Source organism: Heliangelus exortis, chromosome 21, assembly GCF_036169615.1.
Source record: "Heliangelus exortis chromosome 21, bHelExo1.hap1, whole genome shotgun sequence".
NCBI classification, from domain to species: domain Eukaryota; kingdom Metazoa; phylum Chordata; class Aves; order Apodiformes; family Trochilidae; genus Heliangelus; species Heliangelus exortis.
Window position 1 is genome coordinate 1,208,978 of NC_092442.1, and position 23,757 is coordinate 1,232,734.

Consider the following 23,757-nt stretch of genomic DNA (forward strand, 5'->3'; position numbering starts at 1 on the left):
CTCCAATCCTCCCTCCATAAGCTCAGGCAGACCCCCGCCCCTCCTCTCTCCCGCCCGCTCCGTGCTTGGCTGCTGTTCCCTGCGCTCCTTTACCCCCCGCTGCCGCCGCTCTTCAGAATCCACATCCATCGGGTTCTGGACAGAGCCCTGGAGCCCCCTCCTGAGCCGGCCCTGCTGCAAGGGGCTCTCAGGCACCCATCCCTGCCGGCATCGAGATAGGGTTGTGTAGATATTTGTATGTATTGGTATTTTTGTTCTTTATCCGTTCTGTTGCCTTTCTCCCGTGCTCTCTGTCTCTTAATTGTTCCCAAGTTCCAGCTTCAAATCCTTTGTTTCTTGGTCCACCCAAACTGCTGAGCCGTGATAGAGGTACAGCAGGAAAGAAATGGCTTCACAGCACTGTAGGGAGCTCCCGTGGCTCTCCAAGCTGGGCTGATGATAACGAGAAGCAAGCTCTCTCTTTTCTGTAGCTCTCTTGGCAGATTGGCCTCTGACCTGCCCCTGCATTAGGCTTAGTGCAAGCTCCCCAGACATAACTTCCCCTTAGTAAAGCCATGAGACTGCTCCTGATATGCCTCTTGTCTGTGATGTGATTGGAGATAGCACCAGGAATAATGAGTTGTTCCATCACCTTTCCAGGGATGGAGGTGAGGCTGACCATTCTGTAGGTGCCTGGGTCCTTTTTCTGGCCTTTCTTGAAGACTGGGGTGACATTTCCTTGAGGTGATTCTGCCCCTTTGCTCTGGTGAAACCTCACCTGGAGTACTGCATCCAGCTCTGGAGCCCTCAATACAAGGACATGGACCTGATGGAGCAGGTGGGCCACAAAAATGCTCAGGGGGCTGGGACACCTTTCCTATGAAGACAGCTGCAGGAGCTGGAGCTGTTCAGCCTGGGGAAGAGAAGGCTCGGGGGAGACATAAGAGTGACCTTCCAGTACCTGAGGGGGCCTATAGGAAAGCTGGAGAGGGACTGTTTGCAAGGGCTGTGGCTTTAAATTAAAGATTTAGACTGAATGTTAGGAAAAAATTCTTTACTATGAGGGCAGTGGAACAATGGCACAGGTTGCCCAGGGAGGTGGTTGAGGCCTCATCCCTGGACATGAGGTGGTGAAGCTTGAGGAGGCTCTGAGCAACCTGATCCAGTTCAGGGTGTCCCTGCTGACTGCAGGGGGGTTGGACTGGGTGACCTTGAGAGGTTCCTTCCAACCTCTATTATTCTATGAATCTATGATTAAGTTCTTAAAGTACTTAAATCAAGAGAAAAGGGAGCAAGGAACATCAGCCTGGGAAGCACTGTGCAAGAATTCACCACAAACTAAAGAATGGATCCAGACACAGCAGCACTAATATAGAGATTTTATTTTACTGTATTGAGTTGTACAGCACATTTTGCTTGTCACAATGCTATCGAACTGATTTTAGAGTTTTTGGCCAGCACATTGTGACGCTGACACTCACAAGAGCTAAAAGCAGTTTGGACTAATGGCCTGAACAGAAGGGCCAGAAGTACCTATTTTCAGGCTTCCTTCTTGCTTGCAGTCATTCCATCATGTGCAAAAACAGGTGCAAATCCCATTCCTTCTGCCAGCCCAATGGTCACTCGTCCACGTCTGGCAACGACTGCAAGGTACAAGGCAGGGGAGAATCTGAAGCAAGGTGCCTTCTCTTCCCAAGCCATGTTGGTTGTTCCCAGTACAGAAAAGAAGCAGAGTCCAACTAAGTACAGGGTCTTCAGACAGTGCTAGCTTTGCTTGAGCTATTGGGATTTACAACACCAGAGGCTGACATATCAAAGTGCAGGAAAGGGTCATGATTCCATTCTCTCTGGCAGAGATGACAAACCATTAGCAAAAAAAATTGGGAGATCACAACAGTGTAAAGTACTTTGCCTTGTTAGTACACAGAGGGCCCTCACAGGTCCTCCACACACACACATGAAGTCTCAGGTCATGAGGTGCAGAAAATATCTGACATTTTCATTTAGCTGGAAGGAAAACCTGCCTTTCTGCGAAGAAATACCCCGTGGTCAAACCCTTCTTCCTCACCAATATCCACAGATTCCTTAGAAAGGAGGCAGGATGGATACTCCCACCGTGATCTGGGGAGTAAAAGCCCACCTGAAGCCCCTTTTTTCCTAAACCCAGTTCCTTTTCCTTAGAATGCTACGTGATTCTTGGCAACTCTGAACTTTGACCGCTGTACAGGAGACAAAAAAAAAAAGCCAAATTCAAGAGGCATTTTAGGTAGTGAGAGTTAAGAGAGCTTGTTTCCACCACTGAACAGATGCCACACATCATGTCTACCACTGTAGCTTGGTGGTATGTCCTCAAGTGAAAAGCACAGACCACAGTGTCCATGCCCTTCCCCACCCCTGTTTTGGTATCAATGCTTCATTCTCCCTTTCTTGGGTTACATTAAGTGCACAGAAATATATAGCAGCATTTGGACTGAAACCCTCACATACACCAGACAGCACATTCCAGGAGGTAAAACAACACATTATGGCCTATACCCTCAAGGTATCAAGTTTTCAGGATAAAGAGCAGTAGAAGTGGAGAGCTGAGGGGAGGAAAAGGGAGGAGGAGCAACACAGGAACATAAGTTCTGTTTCCATGCCAGGAGAGGATCAGGGTGCCATTCCTGTGTTAGCACCAGGCTCTGACACTACAGCAGACAAAGCAGGTGGGCAGAGCAGATGTGAAAAAGCCAATCTCCCATCTCCCCCCAGTGCTGAGAGGCAGGGGCAAAGTCAAGTGTGCCCATCAATCATAGCAGAGCACGAAGATGGGCAAAATCTGCTCGGCACGTTCTCAGCCAGAACTAATTTCTCTTCAACACTCAAGAGAAAATCAATTAGTGATGGCTAATGAGTCTTGTTCACCAAGCTGATCACAAATCACACTCATGGAAAGAGAATCTACAGAACTGCTCCAGGATGAGGCCCTTCCAGAGCACACGGTACCACCTAGAGCCTGCCCTCTTCCTCCTGCTACAGCAGCCTGCCTTTTAGGGGATGTTGGTTCTACACATGCCTTTCTATTGCTTTGGGGGTACTCTGCACAGGCTGTATCTGTGAAAATGCTGCTTTCCAGCTCACAAAAGAAAGAGGATGCAATCCCCTCTTCAGCCCTAGGTCATCAAGACTACAATGTACAGGCTTGGCAGTACCAGAGCAGGGACACACACCACTCTCCAATCTGAGCTCCTCTGCTCCAGACTGACAGTAAGACTGCTGAAGACAGTGCATTCAAGCTTGGTGTTCAAGTGTTGCACCAACGGCCTTCACAATTACAGTGGAAGCAGAGTCACCCTTCAAACCCATGAGAGAAAAGGCTGGGGTTGGACAGGTCCCTGTCTGGCATTCAGCTGGAAGCCGTGGCAATCGGTTTCTTCAGATGCTGGCTCATCAGCTCCCTGGCACGAGACACTTGGATGTGGTCAAAACAGGAGTTACAAACAAGAACGGGGTCATACAGCTGCTGATCAGGGATGGGCAACTTCAGGTGGCAGCAACCAGCACAAAACACGTTCCCACAGTTCCTGTCAAGAAGCAAGAAAATCAGTGAGAAGAGAGCTTGGAACACAGCAGGAAAACTCCAGCAAATGCAAAGGATCCAGTTCATGGGCAAAGTACCAGCATTCCTTGGGACTTGTCAACATGTTTCTTAACAAATACAGTCTTCAGTACAAGATAACTGGCTAGCACTCAAAAGGAACTAATAGGCACTACTACCCAGGAGAAGGACTAAGGGCCTTGGAAAAACAGAAACAAAATCGATGTAGAATGTAAATCTGCAAGGAACTTATGAGGCCTGGCAGCTGAAGGAAAGACCTAAAGCTTTCTCCTGGGACCTCTAGAGAACAAACATCACAGACAGGCATTTTGTAAGGTTTGTGAGAAGCAGACTGAGAAGAGTGGGACTACAAGTGAAAATATTGTTTACCTGCAGTGATGCCTCCGTTTGGCCAGCCAGAATTCACAGTCACAGTTAAAACAGTGCGAGGCCATGTGGTCTGGAACCCACCGTGTGACCTAAGGCAGACACCTCATCAGCTTTCAGTTTGCAACACCACAAGGACCAGATCCCAAAACCCCAGCATGGGTTTAGCTGTGGGGATTTGGGACACAACAAACTAGCCCAAAGCTACATCCCACAGGTCCCCTTCTATCAGACACGGCAGCAGAGGTTGCCTTAAAGGACAATAGTGGCTCCTCTCTGCTGTGCTTCCAGCCCAGTCTGCTGCCATAACCACCAAAGCCAGCTGCCAGGAGAGGAACATTCCCTCCTGCCGCTGTATGGGGTCACGTACCTCGGTTTCCTTCTTATCAACAGGCTCCCAGCTTGCTTCTGAGAAGCAGTCTTCACTGTGATTTGAGCAGAAATCCTCAGTGTCGCTGCCATCTGATTCCTTCAGACATGTCTGCAAAACGAGACCAAGTCACAGATCTCTTCAGCTGCCTCAACAGCAGAGCCCAGGCATTCCCTGCTCTGGCTCGTGAGGGGCAGCTGGGTGGCTCTACAGCTCCCTGCACAAGGAAGCAAAGCACTCAGGATCATGTAGGAGCTATTGCTTGGCCCTCAAGAAGCAGAGATACCTCTGGGTGGCTCGAGGACAGACCGTGTGGGCGGGATGGAAATGGGGCTGAGGAAACAACCCTACCCACCCACTGCAAGAGATGGAGAACTGTAGGGGAGTGCAGGGAGCACTGCTGCTGGAGCCCCACGGCCAGACTCGGGGTTTTAGAGGCAGGTACTTACAAAGTCATCCTCGTAGTCCATGGGGGGCTCAGCAGGGGAGGCAGAGCAGTGGCGGATGTCGAGGCGCAGCTGCAGTTCCCTCACCTGCCTGCGCAGCTGCTCCACCTCCTGCTTGTACCCTGCCTCGATCTGCCGCAGCCTGTGCTGGATCACATCCGTGGGGAAGGGGAGCCCGTCGTCATCCAGGTAGAGAGGAGGCACAGGAGAAGGGCATTTTGGTGGCAGATGCTTGGGACCAGACCCTTGTTTCAGGTGGCAGGGTAGCCACGAACAGCTGGGCTTCCCTGCAGGGCCTGCCAAGTGTGTTCCGGCGTGGCCAGAGCAGAGCGAGGGTTTTGCCCCTTCCCGGGCAGCCCAGTGGGTGCTGAGGCACAGGGCTGGTGCCCGCAGAGGTTTGCTGCTTGGCTTCTTGCTGCAGCAGCCGTAGGAGAGGAGGTGCCTGGGGACAGGCTCCCCACCGGGGAGGGATGTCACCATTCCTTGAAAACTGTCCCAGTTGGACCCCAGGAAGGAGAACTCACTGCTTTGGCTCTGGGAAATGGGCTTGCGCCATTGCTCTAGTGGGACTCTCCCTGGCTGGCAAGGCTCCTCACAGGGCATGCTCTTTCCAGAATCCCCTTTACTGTTGGCTTCAGATGGACAGGGGATGCCAGGGGCAGGGCCTGGGATGTCCTGACAAGGGGCACTTGGTGCCAGGGACTCCTGGCTGGGAATGTCATGGCAGATGGTGTTTCGCTTGGGGCAGCCTCCTCCGGTGGACGCCATGCCAGTGGCCTTCAGAGGTTCCCGGGGATGGGTTTCTAACTGCTTTCTGGAACTGGAAGAAACCTTGTCAACATTTTTCTGCCTGGAAGCATTTGGAGCTGGACATGTTCCACCCAGTTCCTCTGGGTCCGTTCCAGTTCCCTTCTCTGCCTCCAGAGAGATACTGCTTGCTGGCACAGAAGCCCAGCTGCTCAGTCCCTTGCTGTGCTCAGCATGGCTGTGACAAGCACTGCCAGCTTGCAGGGGAGGGCTGTCCTCTTGCTCCTCCACCTGCTGTGTCTCTCCTACAGCCACCACGCTGTCTTCACCCAAATGCAGCTCAGCTCCCTCAGGGGAGGTGTGCCAGGGCTCCAGGCCCACCCGGACCTCCTGACAGTGGTTGTTCAGGTTGGGATCACTGGATGTGCGGGTCAGCGGGCTGCTGGAATCGCAGGCTGAGAGCAGGTCATCCATAGATCTTGTCTTTGGTAATCTAGAAACCAAAAGCAAAGTAACTCTCACAACGAGACTCCCAAAACTTCCCTCATGGAGGGAAGGGAAATGTTCCTAATTACAGATGATGGGGCAGGTGGGGAGGGGCAGTGCAGCAGCTGGAGCTGAGATGCACAACACTACAGCATGGCCTGCACAGCAGGGAGCTCTGCAGGATCTTCACCAAGTGGCTGGGGAAATGCTGCAGAGCTCTTACTCTCCACAGGAGAGGTGTCAACAACAGATAAAACAGAGGACCTGCAATGAGCAAGGAGGGAAGAAAGTCCTGTGGACAGGAAGCAGCTTAGGTCTGGAGCTCTAGGCTCTTACCGGTCTAAAGATCTGCCACTGAACTCCTGGCTCTGAGATCCAGAGGGCAGGTAAATGTCCATATCATCCTGTCCCAGAGGATGTGGAGAGGAAGCTGGGAGATAGACTGCTGTCCACACATGCAGTGCTCTCACATGGCAGACTGGATGCAGCACCTGCAAACAGCCACTTATGGTTAAGAGACCAAGAGCCAGAGGAAACCCCTCCAAACCTTTCCCCCACACAGTCCCTGGTGCCTGGCAGGCACAGAGCCTGGAAAGCTGGGCCAGGGGCTCTACTCACCTGCTCAGACCCTGGCATATAGAGAAGATTGTGGAAATTCTTATTTCCAGCCCGCAGAAGGGACCACACAGAGCAGGTCCTCTTGTAGATGTTATGCATCTCTCGCTCGCAGGGGCTGTTCCCAAGGAAGGTCCCATAGAGGCAGGAATACGTGTGCTGTACCAGCTTCACCTGCAGCATCAGGAGGGGAATTGGGAAACTGTCTCCTGTCTACAGGGGACACATTTTCCACTCCTCTGGGCTAGCTCATGCATTTCCAGCCCAGCTCATGACCCTACTGCTGTCTCTTCTGTCACATGAGGCATGAGGCAGGTACAGCAAGAGGAATCACTTAGATTGCAGTGAAATCCACAGTCAACTGATACCTCTATACCCTTCTATACCTCTAACCTGTATTATTTGATAAGAGACATTAATAGCTATAATTTCCCTTATTTTTTTATATGTTTCAGACTCATATAACTCCAGGACATGCAAATCAGGCTTTCAATCAAACCAGTGCTGCTGATGGCATCTGAATTGAGTGGGCTTGAAAAGACCCAGAGAAGAAGCAATTCCCAGGAACCAGAGACTATAAACCCTTCCTCACTCTGCAGTCTGCCTGGTGCTCTGAGCCTGCAGCACCCACTAGGAGGGGGAAGAAATTGGGAGCAAGTAACATCACACAGACAGAACCAGGTCAAAATACCAAAACTGAAGGGCAGGGCTGGACCCACACAGTGCAGGTATGTCAGGAATTCCAGCACAGAGGCCAAGTACCACTTAGTCACTTTCCCATTTTTAAAGAATTCTATCTTTGCTTTCTTTCAGCTACACCACTGTAAAGTATTGTTTTCATGAAATTTTTGTATCATGAAAATACCGTACCAGAGGCCTTCCCTCTGTCTCTGCTCACATCTGGCAAGGAATAAAGAGATATTTGCATCGTGTTTCTTACCAAAAAAGCTTCATTAAATTCAAAGAGGCAAGGAAATTGCTTCAGAAGTTGATGAACAGCATCCAACCACTGGAGAAAAACTGGGCACTGCTCGTTCTGATCTTCAACCTTCTCCTGGTGACCACAGCGATCACCAAACTTGTGACCAAAATCCAACCAATCTGATTCAACAAGCACCTGGAAGCCCTGTGAAAAAAACCAAAACAACCAACCCACAACTGTAGGCACTTTGCTGCAGGCATGCAGCAGGACAAGGCCAGCCCCAGCTGCCAGAAGGGACAGGTAAGCTCAAGACTCCTGAAGGGCTGGAGAGGAGACTGCACCGGTGCTCGGTTTGGGAGCAAAGCTACCAGAATGCCAGAGGTTTCCAAACACAAACAAACAGTTGTTCTTTCTGTACAACAAACAGCTTGGAGAACATACACTAGAGAGTAAGAACCAACTCAACCTCAAACACAAGAGGTTATTTACCAAAGCACAGCACCAAGCTGGGCAGAGGAGTGAGGCACAGTTCACCAAAAACAGGCAGGAAGAGAGCATGGAAGAACCCAACACCCACAAAGTAGCTCTGAAACAACACAAAGCTTATTGCCCAATATGATCCTGCTCCTTTCTTTGGAGACTCTGAAACAGAAGTGGCTTTTAACACCACTAAGACCAACTAGCAGCATAGCACAACTCATACCTCCATGGTCCTGTAGTAAGGGTCCAGAAGAATCTTTGCCAGAGCTACAATCTGTGGAGTCCTGTCCCAGCCATCTGAGCAATGAACCAGCACGGGACGTCCTTCTCTGTCAACTGCACTGGAGACCAACACTGCTGCCTTCAGCATGACAGAAAGGTGCTGCAGCCACTTGGTACTCTCCAGGGCTGAGAGCCAGCTAAGAGGCGTGCAAAAAAGCAAGAAAATGGTTGCTTACATCTCCAGTGGAAAAAAACCAAAAACCAAACCATATATATATTTTGTGCTAAGTCTTTTTGGAGTCATTAAAATATGCTCAAGAGGAGCCAGCCAGACTGGGAATAAGTACAAAGAATCCAACCGCTCATTTTATTTTTTCCCAGATACAGTTACATTTTAAAAACCCTCAGAGGATACAGACTCAGTGCTACAGGCCGTGCTGCAATCCCAGGGAATAAGCAGCATCCAAGCACTATGAGCACTTTCCTATCCCTCCATTTTATGAGGTAGAAACTGGGGGTAAGAAAAAGGAAAAGACAAGGAAAAACTCAGGACACTGACAGCTATGTTGTCAAGCTCAGGTAGAGCAGAGCACTCACTTGCTGGGGTCTGGCACCTGGCTGCAGACAGCACGCAGGTACTGGAAGCTGTTGCGGATGGAGTGGATGTTGGCCATGCCCATGAACACGACTTCACAGTTTGGGTAATACTCTGAACAGGAGAGACACAAACATTCAGAAAGAGCTGCTCCACACAGCAACTGTCTCCTTATACTTGCTTCAGCTCCCCTCACCCCCCTCCCCCCCCCAGCATCATTTCTGCTCTCCAAGCAGGCAGTTTTTCTACCAAAGCCTCACAGGCCAGCAGGGATATCCCTGGGATCATGGACTTTGTATGAGCAAAAAGTCCCAGAGACTGAGCACGAAAATGCTGGCTGGACCCCCAGCTGAGCTATAGGGCCCACTCAACAGAGCAGGTCCAAGAGGAAAATGTTCTGGGATGGGCTTCACCCTCTGTACCTTCACATTCACAGCCACCTCCCTTTGCTCTGTTGGCCACAGCTGCAGTGTAGGACCTGGCATCAAGAATCAGCAGCTTCTGAGGAGTTCCTGCATTCTCCACGCCTGAACAGGCAGTCAGGGATGAGTCTGCAGAGACAGCATGGACTGAGCTCCCAGCACCTCCCTCACCCCCACACTGGCCTCCAGAGCCACCCTACCCTGGGTGTATGAGCCCAGAGACCTGTCCCACACACTGAGGTGTGACAGGGCCAGGGTGACCCATCTCAGTGTCAGGCTTAAACCTTGCCTTGCATCATCCCTCTGAGCAGCCCCAGGGGCAGGAAAGGGTAGGAAAGGGTAGGAAAGGGTAGGAAAGGGTAGGGAGGGGAAGGGAGGGGAAGGGAGGGGAAGGGAGGGGAAGGGAGGGGAAGGGAGGGGAAGGGAGGGGAAGGGAGGGGAAGGGAGGGGAAGGGAGGGGAAGGGAGGGGAAGGGAGGGGAAGGGAGGGGAAGGGAGGGGAAGGGAGGGGAAGGGAGGGGAAGGGAGGGGAAGGGAGGGGAAGGGAGGGGAAGGGAGGGAAAGGGAGGGGAAGGGAGGGGAAGGGAGAGATAGGAAGGGATAGGAAGCCTGGGGCAGGGTAGGAAGCCCTGGGTCAATCACAGCTCATTCAGCTCTCACCAAAGTCGGTGTCACAGGCCTCGCTGCCATCGCTGCTCCCGTTCTGCAGCATCCCACCAGGCACCTTCACCCCAGGGTTCAAGGCACATGCTTTGGCAATGGATGTCACAAGGTACTCGTCGTCAGCATTTCTCCAGCCCCACCAGCTGATTTCAGGCTGGCTGCAGCGTGCGATCACCGCCCCGTTGCGCGCGTGTCTGCAAAGGAAGCGACAGCCTCCTGAAGCCCCCGGAGGGGTGAGCAACAACCCACAAGCAGCAGCACCTGTGCTACCCCCTCACTGCTCCATCTACTGCCCCTCCTCTCAGTCACCGCAGTGGGGTGGTGACACAGGGCAGGGCACTGCAAATGACCACATCCATAGCAGCAGCCACGACAGGGGGGCTGCGACGCGCGGCGGCGAGGACCAGGACAGGAGGTGGCTGAGAGCAGCACAGAAATGCTGAAGAGCTGGCAGCAGGGACTGCAGAGAGTGGGTGGCTGCTGGCAGGCTGCCAGACAGAGCCACTGCCAGGGGACAGTGACAGCTCCTGGGTCAGCTGCAGCTCACAGGGCCTCAGTTCCAGCATCCACAACTCTGTGCTGGGACCCGACTGCCACAAAAACGAAGGGGGAGGCTGCAGAGAGGGGGAAGCTGCCTGTTTTTAAAGCCATTACCATGCTAAAATGTTTTCCTTACATTTCCCTAAAATGTTTTTTTCTTACAATAATATATAAATATATCTATATCGTTTATATATGTAAATATTAATATATTAAAATAGAGGAGGACTGAAATTAGGGTTGCGCTTTGGGATTTTGTGATACTGGCTGACAGGAGTATGAAATTTAGTATTAACAAAAGCATTTACAGATGATCAAAATGTAACTCCAGCTACTGATAGGGAGCAGCTGTGTACAAATCAGCTGCCAAATCTCAGACTTTGAAAGTCACTGTGGAGCTCTCAAAAAGCAAGAAGAGCAAAAAGGTTAAGAATGTTCTAGCACTTATTCAGAAACTAAGGCAGAGAACACAATGCCCCCACATCTTATGCACCTTCAAAATAACACCAGTTTCTAACTAATCCACCTCAGAAAGGGTAATGCAGTATTCAGGCCTCTAGAGAAGGGTGGCAAGGATCAGAGGTTCAGAAGAGTTCCTCAACAGGAGCAACTTAAACAAGGAAACAACTCCTCAGTGTGGCAGAACAAGAATGGATAAGAGTCATAAAAGGTCATGAATAATATTAAAAAGTGAGTTTGGAAAATTAGTCTTATTTTTCTCCAGTAGAAACAGCTGAGCACTGGAATGGTCACATTTAAGAAAAACAAGACTTATTTTTTTGAGTAGACATAATAGACAGCAGACTTGCAGCCAGTGTGATGTGGAAGTATAAACTAGTTCCAAAATACACTAAAGTCATGGAAGATGATCTTTTGTAGGAAATCCAAGATAGTGGCTCATCCAAAGACACACTGAGGTGGAACATCTGCATACCTGTCCTGTCTGGTACACTTCCTAAGTGTAACTCAAGGTGCTGCTCATGGTGCCTGGCCCTTCTCAGAGACAGGGTAATAAACTGGGCAGCCCTGCACCTCAGTGCTTGCCTCTGCCTACCCTTCCACCCCTCATGCCTCACCTCACTGAAGATAAGAGTAAGAACAAAGATGTTCATAAAGCTACTTAGAAACCACAGTTGTTGGTTTATTTTGTTTCTGTTTTTGTTTTTTTGTTGTTTCTGTTCTGTTGTTGTAGCTCAACACCTCTGAAAAAGTTGCACTGGTGGCCAGCTAGGGGAGGTAATGGTCTGGACTCTAAAGCACACCAGCCCAAGCCTGAACTCATAATTTGGGGTCTATTTAGCTGCCAGTGAAGGGTTGTTGAAGGTATCTGTTTTTCATGACCTCAAGGACAAAGAGAAGCAGGTGGCAGCAGGCAAACAAAAGTCACAACTGAGCTTGCAAGGAGCTTACCAGGTCAGGGGAGCACCCATACCTTGACTCTGTGCTCCTTGCTAATCACCTCAGCATGAGCATATGAAGCATTTCAGATCTCTTCTTACTGGGGATTTTTGTTTAGGTTTTCCTCAAAGAAGAAAAGCTCCTTTCTTGAAACTGAAATGGCAGGAGGTGCCACAGGGTTTTAACTTACGTGGATTAAAATTGTGCTTTAGGGATCCTCCATTTCATTTTTGTTACTTGAGGCCCTTTCAGAATCAAAAAGCTGGAGTATGTGGTGCCTTGGTAGTTTATCAGTTGAGCTTTTGCTCCCAAATTCATTCAGAGCACAAAGCACATCTTATATTTTTAGTACACACCATCTAAGACAAAGCAATCACCCAGAAAGCATCTCTCATCTCTTAAGTCCCCTCTTATTTTCTGGACATAAGAGCACTTGTCCACTATGCAAAGTCAAGCTGCTTAGCTTAAAACACAAGAAAGAGTTGAGAGAGACTTTACAGAGCTGTCACCTAAAGGTTTCCAACTGAGATGATGCATGTCTGTGAGTGCTTTCATTTCCTGAGCTCTCTTGCTAACACAGTCCCAAGGTCTTCTGAAGGTGGCTGTGCAGACAGGGTACTACTGAGGAGTGCCTGGCATACAGTGCCTGTCTGCCACTGGAGTCAGATAAATAATTAATTGTATCCTTTGTGTTGTTTTAAAAGTGAATTGTGCCTGGAAGCTCCTGCATCTCTGCTGTGCATCTCCACTGGACTCAGATGGAGACCTGAATTTCTGCTTTGCTTAACAGCTAAAATACATTTTTTTTTAAAGAAAGCTGATAAAGTGGTGCCTCTGGTATCAGGTTTTACACATCTGATTGTAACCAAATGAATTTAGCCTTGTTGTCTAAAAGCTCTGAAGCCTCCCAAACACTCCTGTGGTTACCATGTCCCTGGGATGCAGACACCTGAGCCCACTTGTCCACTTTCTCCTGAAACATATGGGGGGAGGAGGAGCTGAGTGTGAGGCTTTTCATTTCCTCCTTTCCCTTTCCACCTCACAGGGCACTCCAGAAGCAGCCATGGCCCTCATGGACCCTCTTGGCCAAAAGACTTGAACTTTGAGGGCTAAAATGTACAAGCAATTGAGAAATACATATGGGCAAACACTTCTCATCTTTTAACACCACTCATCAGCATGTTCTAAGCTGATCCCAGTTTGCAAAGGGTTGGAGCTTATAAACCACTGGGTACCATTGCAGTGATGGAAAAAAAAGTGAGGAACAAGATCATTAGAGTAGCAAACAGACAGGGCTTTGCCCCCCAGCTGGGGAGGCACACTGGGACTGTGTCCAGTTCCAGTCTGTTTTTAGGAAAAGTAATCACAAATACAATTAACCAGTCAGCTGACTTGGCTGCAAAGAGGGAAAGGCTCCATACAACAAGCAGTGCTCACAGTAGTTTAGAATTTAGTTCTTCTAGAAGAAGTAATTCACTGTGTTTTGCCACCACCTAATAGCAAGTCCTACAACAGGAAGATACAGAGTTAAGGGACATGAATTTCAGTGGGTTTCTTTCCTGGATTTTGTGCTTCCCAGAGCTGTCCTGTGCTGTGCTGCTCTGATATTTTCAAAGCTTTTTACATTTGGATTTAGTAACTGCTACTACAGAGTCTAAGGTTAAAAACCACTATGTCAGACTCCTAGTAGACATTTTTGATTAGAAACCACCCACATACCTTAAGGCCAACTATTTGCTGCCTAACCTCCTGCATCCCCCTGTATAGATTATTTCTGTAAGGCTGATGAGGGGTAAGCACTCTGTATATTTGCCAGCTATTGACTCAGTGCAGTTCAGACACAAGCAAATTTTTAATTCTGTTACCTAAATACTGTCAAAATCTCAGAACTCAAAACAGAATTTTGGTCATTTTGGTCAAGGCTTCTTTTCATACTAGCAGCTGGAGAAATACCTATCTGTGGCAAAGTTGTAAACTCAAAGAAAGAGAAACATTAATTTGACACAGCATTTTGTCTACATCTTCCATAGGAGGAAATTAACCCTCACCTTCAGATCTAACTGGAAACAGGGAAGAAGAAACAAGATACCAGAAGGTTGCTTCTGCCTTCTGGAAAACATACAGAATCACAAAATTGTCCCAGTTGGAAGAGACCTCCAAAATCACCATGTCCAACTGTCAACATCCCCTCCATATAACAAATATCTATACACCTCTTATTTATCAGTATCTCACTCACTAGAGCATGTCCTGGAGTGTCTCATCTACATGGTTTTTAAATCCTTCCAGGGATGGTGATTCTACCACCTCCCTGGGCAGCCCATTTCAGCACCAAACTACTCTTTCAATAAAAAATTCTTCCTCAAGTCTAGTCTAAACCTGCATTATTGCACAGCCAGAGGTGGATGTGTGTGCTGGGAGGGGAAGGAGTCATACGAGTGGCACCTTTTCAGGGGGCAGGCAAAAGGATGCACATGATGAGGACCAAAGGCAGCTCTGGGTGTCCCCTCTCTTGCTCCACATGCTCTGCTACCCTGACTTCACAGGAACAGGAACAGGACAGTTGTCACAGGCTCAGGGGAGAGCACAGCTTTGGGTTTGTATTTACCTGTACACCACCACAGGGATCCTTTTCCATGATCTAAATGAAGCCACGTTCTCAAGCTCCTTATCAGTGATCCAGACAGGAACCAGCAGCTTCTGGGGATAACTGGAACAAAGCCTGGGAAAAAGAAAGCACCAAGGCAAAATGAGGACTTGGCAATCAAAAACCTGCACCAGGGAAGATACGCAGAGATGACTGGAGAAGCTCACGTTTCCTCAAGCTCAGCATGAGGATTTGGGCTCTTGATCTTCACACCTGTCCCAGTACAGTCTCAATGTGGGAAAAGTGACCCAAAAAATGCTGTCAGGAATGAGCTGAGAGAACACAACCTCCTTTCCCCACAGGCTTCATCTCCAGACCAATCCTAAGTACCCCAGTACTTCCAAAGACTGCCTTTGGAATATCCTCTGAATTTAGGAATTCATGAGGGTTTAAGGGAACAGTACTTAATTCAGGGGTTCTGGTTTTCTTGCAGCCCCTGCAACCCCAGAAATACTTCTGGGAGATGATGATCTGCCTTGCAGATAATGGGTCACCATGATCAACTTCACACATTGCTCTGCAAGGAAAACAACTCACTGTAGCTCTGTTGAAAGGGCCTGGGGGTTGGAAAACTTAATATGAGTGAACAGTGTGCAGCAGTGGCACACTAGAAAACCACCAGGATGCTGGGCTGCATCCATTAGGGAGTCACTAGCAAAGATAAAAAGTCATCAGCCCACTCTGCTTGGCCCTTGTCAGTCCACACCTGGAACAGGGTGCTCAGTTTTGGTCCCCATTATGCAAAAAATATGGACAGGGTCCAGAGGAGGGCCACAAAGATGATCAGAGGACTGGGAAGTCTGCAGTATGAGGAAAGGCTGAGGAGAGCTGGGTTTGTTCAGCCTTGAGAAAAGCAGGCTCAGGGGAGGCCTTATTGCCACATTCCAGGACTTAAAGGGTGGCTCCCAAGAAGATGTGGACTCCCTTTGTACACAGAGTACCACAGAAAAGATGAAAGATGAGGGGTAATGGTTGCAAGGATCCTGACAGGAAGCAGGAAGAAAACTGTTCACTCTGAGGACAGTATTCCAATCTCATTATTGGAATAATCTCCCCAGGGAAGTGGCAGATTCCCCAGCCCTGGACAATTTTAAGACTCAGCTTGACAAAGTGCAGTGACATCTCAGCTAAACCATGTTCCTACCTATAAAGGTTGGAGCAGATGATCCTTGAGGTTCCTTCTAACCTGGCATTCTATGAACTCTGCCCAGAAAGAAGGCAGTGGTGATTCTGTGTAAGCTGTAACAAAATGACACGAGGAAGATCAAAAAGATCAAAAGATCACCTTGTTTGGTGGGGTGCCAGAAATCAGATTCCTGATACTCAGCTGACCATATGCCAGCAGTGAGGGGAATGGGATGGGAAAATCCTTCCCAATTTGGTTCCAGAGGAAGAAACTCCCAGCTAATACAACTGAGGGAACCCAAGTGTAAAGCAGTTCAGATGAAATGGAAATTCAACTGATGGGGAGTGAGAGGGGATGTGAAGAGTCCACAAGACTCTGAATGTTTGGGTCCAAAGTAAAATGTTAAAAAAAACAACTGCAAGTGCTTCAACAGCAGAGCAAGAGGGGAGCCAAGGGGAAAAGCCAAACTGTGTGATGGGGAGAGAGTGTCAGGAGCACTGCTTGCACACTGAGCCAGCTGAGCTCCAGCAGCTCTCACAGACAAAGCAATGAGCATCACAGAGCAGCTCCAGCTCAAGGCACAACATTTAGAAGGAATGGTTCAAGGCAGATGGGAAGCAAACCAATGGGTTTGCAGGGAAGCTCCAGAAGGTGGCCTGGTGGTCCCCTGAATGCAGACCCTCCCCCTGCCAGCAGCAGGCACAAATCCAGTGCTTAGTACTATTTAATTTGTGTGCTAGTGAGGGCCTGCCTGCCCTGTCAGAAGGTAGCACTTCACCTGGTGTCTAGACAGATCCTCAGAAGGCCCCAGGCCAGGCTGATCCATGGGGATGCAGAAGTGGAATCCAGGAAGCAAAATTAAAGCTGTCAGGTTAGACAAAGACCAGGACATCTGTGGTAGGTTGTCTACCCTAGGACATCTCTGAAATGCCCCAGATTCCAAGGGCAGAGTTGGTCAGGAAACTAAGAGAACTTGTGGAATAGCTGACTCTATCCAAGATGAATGGGCTTCACTGGAATGAAAACAGAATCAGTTCACAGGCACTTCAGACAAAACATTACAGATGTTGAACTAAAAATTAGGTAGAGTCAGCACAGGAGAGGTTCAGGAGCATTATCTAAGAGCCAAGTCTCTAAACCTCTGTAGCCTTAGGAAAAGAGTAAGACAATAAAATTCAGGTAGGAAGGAGGAGAGCCTCAAGAAGTTAAACCAAATTTAAGCAGGGTGCATAAAAGCAGGCAATAAGGTCAAGACAAACCAATCTGTGTGTCTAGGCTAGAATTTTTAAAAATAAATTAGAGGGGCTGAAAAGCCAGGGCAAATGAGTATGTTGGCTTAACAGCACCTTCTGAATGAACTTGATAAAAGGAAGATTATTAATGGTACCCTAAATTTCAGAGTAGGAGCTTTTCAGGAAGATCAGAATAGGTTGAGCGTGGTGTGTTCCAGGAAAATGTCAAGGTATAAAAGCATGAGGAACATAAAACACAAAAGCATCACAGTAACACATGAGACAAAGGTGACAATTAGGATCAGCTGCTTCTTGGTGCTACCAGCCAAATAATACAGACATAGATAACACTTCCTTTGGTCCTAAGCTGCTCCAAAATTGAGTAACTGAAAACCCACTGTGTTACAGTATTCATCACACAGTATTTTTAGAGAGGACAAGCCTCCCACAGCAGTAACAATGAGTTCCAGAACAGGGGAGGGAGGGAAGCCTGCAGATGATATGATTATTTAAACATGCTATTAATATAAATGCATCAGAAAGATCAGAAAGAGCTGGCAGAGTTAAACAGTGAACAAAAGAAGGATTTTAGAATTAAAAGGACATTCTTCAAAGACGGGAAATGTTTCCAAAGGACATAAACCTGAGAGGCACTAAAAATGTACCCAAATTTTTTTCAAAAAGACAGAAAAAAACCCCAAAACAACACAACAGTAAAAAGGAGACACATCATTCAGTTTTTGAGAAATGACCTGTTAAAAGATCAAAACTCAAAAAACCCTTTTCAAACACTCTGGAGGTTTTTTCAAACACCCTAAAGGTATTTGAAACACCTGCTACTGAATCTGAAGGTTTGACAGCTCAGCAAGATCCAGTTCAGCAAGATCACAACAAAAAAAAAATCAAAACTCTGCTCACCAGCACAGCACACAGGGAAGCTGCCAGAACTATCCCTGCTTCCCAAGGGACAAGGCACAAGAAGAGATTAACATCAAAACTTCTGCAGGGCAAGTCATGGAACAACCTGCCAGGAACCAGGAGCAACTGAGCACCAGGACCAGATAATGCTCAGCATTTCTAGAGCAACCCAAACGTGCACCAGGTGAATGATTAACTGAGATGTGTGAGCTATTGCTGACACTGGCCTGGGTGCCAGAGGAATGAAAGATGGATGATATGGCATCAATTTTGCAAAAATGTTCTGGGGGCAAACATGGGAAACCACTTCAGCCTGACTTCTGGGCAAAGAAACCACCTGGCCCAGCTCGTGCAAGGGTAAAGAGGGGGCACGTGGGAAGGTCTGTGGGGGGAGTCACACACCCTCTTGTGTTAAGTTTGCTGGAAACACCACTGAAGAAGCAGCTACAGCTGATGGGGTTGGCTGGATCTGGATTTTCAGTTAGGGGTTTTAAATTTTTTTTTTTTGGTGATTTTTTTTACAGGTCACTCACTGAAGACTTGAAGGCATGAATCTCCTCTTATGAAACAGTAACTCTTGAAAAGATGAAATATTAGAGAATTTGCAGTTGACATTTTTCACAGCAAAGGAATTCCTAAGGGGAATCACACTTGTCCATGGGTTGTGCAATGTGCTCACAGGGCATGGGGAGAAGAGAGAACAGCAAAGATCCATGGGCCATTGAGGCCTGGCCTGAAACACTGCTGGGACCATTGCTGACCCAGAAGACAGGATGAAATATTTTTGAAACAGTGAGGTTTGAGCCCAGAAAAAGCAGGCTACACCAACACAGACACATCAACTGGCACAAGGATGTGCCAGAGCCCTACAGAGCTGGGCTGATGAAGTGTCTTCTTGCCACGAAGACCTGGCCTTGCCAGTCTCACCAAAGATCTCCAGTCCTGCCAGTCCAGCAAGAGAGAGGGTCCCCAGCAGGGTGCAAAACCAAGGGGTTTATCCCTAATGCCCTTGTGGACTTAATGGCAAACACAAACAATAACACTAATGTAGTGTGGATACATTAAAAATAAAAAATTGCCTCTTGAATCAGAGAAATTACATCCAAGCTGGCATGAGGCAGCCCTGGCTTAGTTTCCTCTGTTAAAATGTGAATCAACAAAAGCCTGGCTCCCTGGTTTCTGTTTACAGTGTTTAAAAAGGTACCAAACTTATTTCCACCACCAAAATCTCACCAACAGACCCCCCCACCCCTGTGTCAGGACTAAAAATGTTACTAATACTGGCCACCAGATATCTAATGCAAATTGATAGCAAACACAAGGATTCCAGGAAACCTGAATACAAAGGGAAGACCCACAGCTACCAATCTGCAACCTCTGGCAATAACTGATGAAAAGAAGGAAGTTTTTACTATATAAAAAGTCATAGGAAACAGGGAAAAATGAGAAGTGAAATCAGTGGGGAGAGGAGAAGAGAAGAAGCAAGAAAACAGGAGCAGAATGATAAAAGCCTAGGAAAAGTGAAAAAGCTTAATTGCTCTCTTTCTGCCCCTAATAGCCCTTTTCCCTGGGGTGATTAATTTGTTTTAAAATCCTGTTCTGTCTGTCACCCACTATTAACCCCTTCCCAAGACTTCTTTCAAAGGTGGTGTCATTTTTTTTTCCCCTGAACAAACCACTGTAATTTGTTCAGACCATAAATCTGGTTACTTTGCAATTTGTAGTTTGTGCATGATTAGTGGCCAATATTTCTTTGCAATAGAAAATACAATACAAATATTATAAATTTTTATTATATAATTATATGTTTTATAATTATAGTAATATAAAATATTAAGTTATGGACCATGACACACTAATTATCACCTTTCCCTTAAAAGCAAAGATTAACACTAAAATTGGTAGTGAACTGTAACAAAATATGACAAAACATTAATTTAGAGCACTGACAGAAACGAGTAGGAAATATCAGCTGCCTAAACACAGAAGCTCCGACAGCTTTTTCCTCATAAAGTTAAAAATACATAAAACCACACTTGCAAAAAAGGGTCAGAGCTGAAAACAAGGATCACCACAGAGGAACAGTGAAGGTTGTTTTCTTTGAGGAGGAACTGTGTGTGTACCAAACCCACCAGCATTAAAGCTGATATGAAACAACTCTTATCTCAGCACGGGTGCACCAGATGGGCAATGCCAGAACGTGCTCTGGGCATGCAGATCAGCAAAGGTGAGAGTGCTATGGAGAGATCAGGTAATAATTATATTGCCATTGTATGTTGAAAGAGTACACTACTATCAAGACCAAAGGAGTGGCTATTATATGCTTGTATTGTTCTCATTTTATGATGGCTGTCACTAGGAACAGACTGGTTTCCAGATAGGGGCATCTTGGAGCAGACTTGAAAGACAATTAACAAAGGCATTAACTTGGATTACCCTGTCTCTAACAACACTGTTTGGCCAATGCTGGGAAAGAAAAGATAAAAGTACTTTAAACAGTTAAATAGTAACCAGCTTCCTGTGAACAGAGGCAGGTGTTAATGATCAAAAGACAAGGCAGAATTTAAAGACACACTCCCCAAAGCAGCAAGAGAGAACTGGTTTCTGAGCTGCACAAGCAAGTCACACCACTCCTGAGATCTCATGATGTCTGCAGGAAGCTGTGACCTGACAGGATCTCCAGGTAGCAACTTTAGCAGACGAAGGAAGTAAAACCTGCCCTGTATGCAGCTCGTTGAGGTTTGTTTCAAGTTCTTTCTTCCCCTGTTTGATAGGACATTTGTCTTCAGAGGAGCTGGCTAATTGCTGTGCATTACTGGCCAGGATAATGCAGAGATAGTGCATCTGAGTTGAATTTTCTGAAACAGTCAGAACCACATCCCAAAACCTAGCAACAGAGAGAGCCTGACTGCTCTCAAAGACATGCAAGGACTCTACCCAGGGCAGGGACCTTCAGGTTGTACACTGGAGAAATGAGCAGTTCAGGAAAACCATTTTAGGTTGTTTTTTTTTTTTTTACATCCTTGGACAAACCATGTAAATGCCAAAGTCATGTGAACAGTCCAAAAGCAATGATGCAGTCAGTATGGCCAAGCAGAAACTGCAAATCAAACCTTAAAAGTAGTCCTTGCTGCCTATATTCCTAGGGATGTGAGAGGTGATCAGGAAAACTGCAAAAGTCCATTGGGATCTCCCTGGTGTGCCCAAGGCTTCTCATGGTATCCACAAGAAACCAGGTGACCTGGAGCCATTTGATCTGCAGGTGATGGGGATTATTCTATTGAGTAATTGAAGGAAAACTGAAGGAAACCAGTCATTTCAAGAAAAGGATTATAGGGAATGCAGAAATCAGTACATCTGTCAAAGCTTAATAAAATCCTATTGGCTTAGTGCCACCTGCTGCAAAGAATGCAGAACCACTTCTACAGGAGCTCCTGTGCCCTTCCCTAGGAGTGGATGACAGGCTAGAACCACTCATTTACACGTGGGAAAGGCCTTCTAGAGATCTCCATTCCAACCTCCAGCTCACAGGGGACCCACCTCCAGCAGCACAACACCTGAGACTTGAAAAGCTGTAATGACAGAAAGCCCCCACCCCTGGGGAGCCACCCCAGCACAGCACTGTGCTCCTGGGGAATGACTTCAAGTACCTGTCTGTCAGAACAGTTTCACTCCATCAGTTTTGTAACTACCCCTCCAGCAGCTCCAGGCTGCAAGCAGATCAGCCTTTAGCTGCTTTTGCACAAGCCTTGCTCCTTCCCCAGCTTTCTGAGCATCCCAACAGTGCTCCACTGCATCACCCCCAGTTTTTCAGAGCTGAGGAGATGCCCAACTTTATGAAAACTTTTTATTTTTTCTTTTCAAACAACGTAAGCATTTTAGAAAGAAAGACTGATGTGAAAAGCAACCCAATGATGGACAGTGCCTGCAAGGCTCCAGAATGTCTTCAAGAATGAGTTATGGCTACTAGGTCAGAAATGGCCTTGATCAGCATTTACAATTGCTGCTAGCTCTGATGATTGGGCTGTATTCCTTCCCCAGTTCCACGGTGTGGAAGGCAGAAAGAGGATCTGGCTCATACACTGCTCTGCCTGAGGGTTATCAAGGCTAGGAGAGAGGATTAGCTGGAGTCTGCCTCATCTACTGCTCTGCACAGGGGTAGCAAAGGTAAGAAGGTAAGGAAAGAGGAGTGCAGGGAGAGCCTGGTGGTGAAACACTCACTTGTAGTTGTTGTTGATGTCAGAGACACGCCAGACATTCTGCAAGTCAAAGCCCATCCTCACCAGCTCCATTTCAAACCGGAATCTCACGTGGTCTCCTGGAAGAGCAGAGCACAGGGACATTATGTACATCTCCAAAGAACTGATGAAATCTAAACATGTCAGTAGCAGCTCCATAGCAACTATGAGAGGCTGGAGAGAAACCACAGGACAGCTGGGTGGCAGGGATCTTGCTTCAGCCAAACAGATTTGTCACATGGGTTCCTCTGCCTGTTTTGTCTCGTCAGGTCACCTCTGAAGTCTGGGGACACAGAGCAGCATGGGAATGGCCTTCCTACATCAACGTGGAGTGTGGAGGGTTAATTTAATCCACGTTGCCCTTCTGACAAGCAGGGCTTGCAATGGATGTCAGGAGCCCCAGAGCAGAGGAGTTCCCCCTCCCAGGCTGCTCTCTCAGAGGCTGACTCAGGGTTTGCTCTCTTCCATTTCAGCCTCACCTTACAAACCCTGGATGTCTCCAGGGTGTCAAATGTTAATAAATACTTCAAGGCTCTTAATTTCATATCCTGCAGCAACGATTTCCACAGGTAAGTTTATTTATATTAGAAAATAATACCTTCTCTAAAGGAGAGACAGCAAATACCTGCTAATGCTGGTGTCTGGGACAGGGTAAGAACAAATCATTTACCTTTTCTCTACCAGCTTCTTTTCAGTATCTTTTTCAGGTATGCCACTGCACCCCATCCCTCCTTCTCAACCTGTGTTGGGATATTTCATTCAAGCTGCTGCTTCTCTCCTCTAATACCAGCATATTTTTAAATCTAAAAGCAGCTGCCAGTGATTTTAATCCCCCATTTATTCATGCTGAAGCTGTTTAAAACCAAAGCTTTGTGAACTATGTGTTCCTAGAGAAGGGAAACTTCCAATCCACACAAGAGCACCAACCCAGCACCAGTTTTCTCTTTATGGATTCAAAGATTTTATTTGTGCCTGTGTAAGGATGATCCAGACACCTCTGCAGACCTGATCACAGAAAGGTCACAGCATTTCTAGGAGATGCAGAAGAGATGCAGATGGATTCATATTAAATATGCTGCCTCAAAGCTGATGATGTTTACCACCCAGGGAGAAGACTGCTTGAGTTCTCTATCATCATGATAGAAGTACTGAAGTATGGGCTGTTTTCTTCATTCACAAGGAGAAAGGGAAATTCTGCTTATGGGTTGCTGGCTCAGGAAGCTCCTTATTGTACTTACTACTGTTATTCCTTTTAATGTGCTTGCTATCCAACTGCATCTGGTATCAGCCTCATTTCTAGGCAAGGCACATGATGTCCCTCAGCAAGATGAACTTGGGCTGTGGCTACAGCAGAGCTTGGGACATAGTCAGACATGAGTTTAGGGACAAGTTGGCAGTGCTCTGCAGTGCTGCTGGAGACAAGCAGAGCCAGGGAACAGGCAGAAGCTCACCTGGACGGCAGAGATGTGCATGTTGGTCCTCCTCATCAACACAGACTCCCAAGCACCAGGCATGGTAGGCAAATGCAAAGAGGTCCTCAGGCTTAGCAGGGCGGGCAATGGCTCGAGTCAGCCTCTTCAGCCACTCCTGGCACTGCTTAAAGGTGGAAAAATGGCACCTGCCAACCCAAATGCAAACCACCATCAGTGGGCACATCCACCCAGCCAGGATACAGACAGGGAGCTCTGTTACACTTCATCAGGCAATGGAACAAAGCACCAATCTTAATAACCATGAGCAGCTCAATT

The 23,757-nt window shown here is 47.5% G+C and overlaps 1 protein-coding gene across 6 annotated transcripts in view; it reads right to left on the bottom strand.

The window, feature by feature from the left end:
• Positions 1 to 1,344: 1,344 nt before the first annotated feature.
• The window catches only part of MTMR4 (myotubularin related protein 4), a 55,840-nt gene continuing 33,427 nt past the window's right edge, over positions 1,345 to 23,757 (bottom strand). For all 6 annotated transcript variants that reach the window (XM_071765657.1, XM_071765660.1, XM_071765659.1 and 3 more), the window contains 14 exons: positions 23,461 to 23,627; positions 21,993 to 22,089; positions 14,457 to 14,570; positions 9,908 to 10,104; positions 9,249 to 9,377; positions 8,829 to 8,940; positions 8,233 to 8,428; positions 7,548 to 7,733; positions 6,611 to 6,781; positions 6,329 to 6,483; positions 4,763 to 5,999; positions 4,314 to 4,424; positions 3,947 to 4,035; positions 1,345 to 3,542 (listed from right to left, as the gene is read on the bottom strand). In XM_071765657.1, coding sequence (XP_071621758.1) covers positions 3,365 to 3,542; positions 3,947 to 4,035; positions 4,314 to 4,424; positions 4,763 to 5,999; positions 6,329 to 6,483; positions 6,611 to 6,781; positions 7,548 to 7,733; positions 8,233 to 8,428; positions 8,829 to 8,940; positions 9,249 to 9,377; positions 9,908 to 10,104; positions 14,457 to 14,570; positions 21,993 to 22,089; positions 23,461 to 23,627 — 3,139 coding nt within the window. In that variant the 3' untranslated portion in view covers positions 1,345 to 3,364. The remainder of the gene's footprint in view (positions 3,543 to 3,946; positions 4,036 to 4,313; positions 4,425 to 4,762; positions 6,000 to 6,328; positions 6,484 to 6,610; positions 6,782 to 7,547; positions 7,734 to 8,232; positions 8,429 to 8,828; positions 8,941 to 9,248; positions 9,378 to 9,907; positions 10,105 to 14,456; positions 14,571 to 21,992; positions 22,090 to 23,460; positions 23,628 to 23,757) is intronic.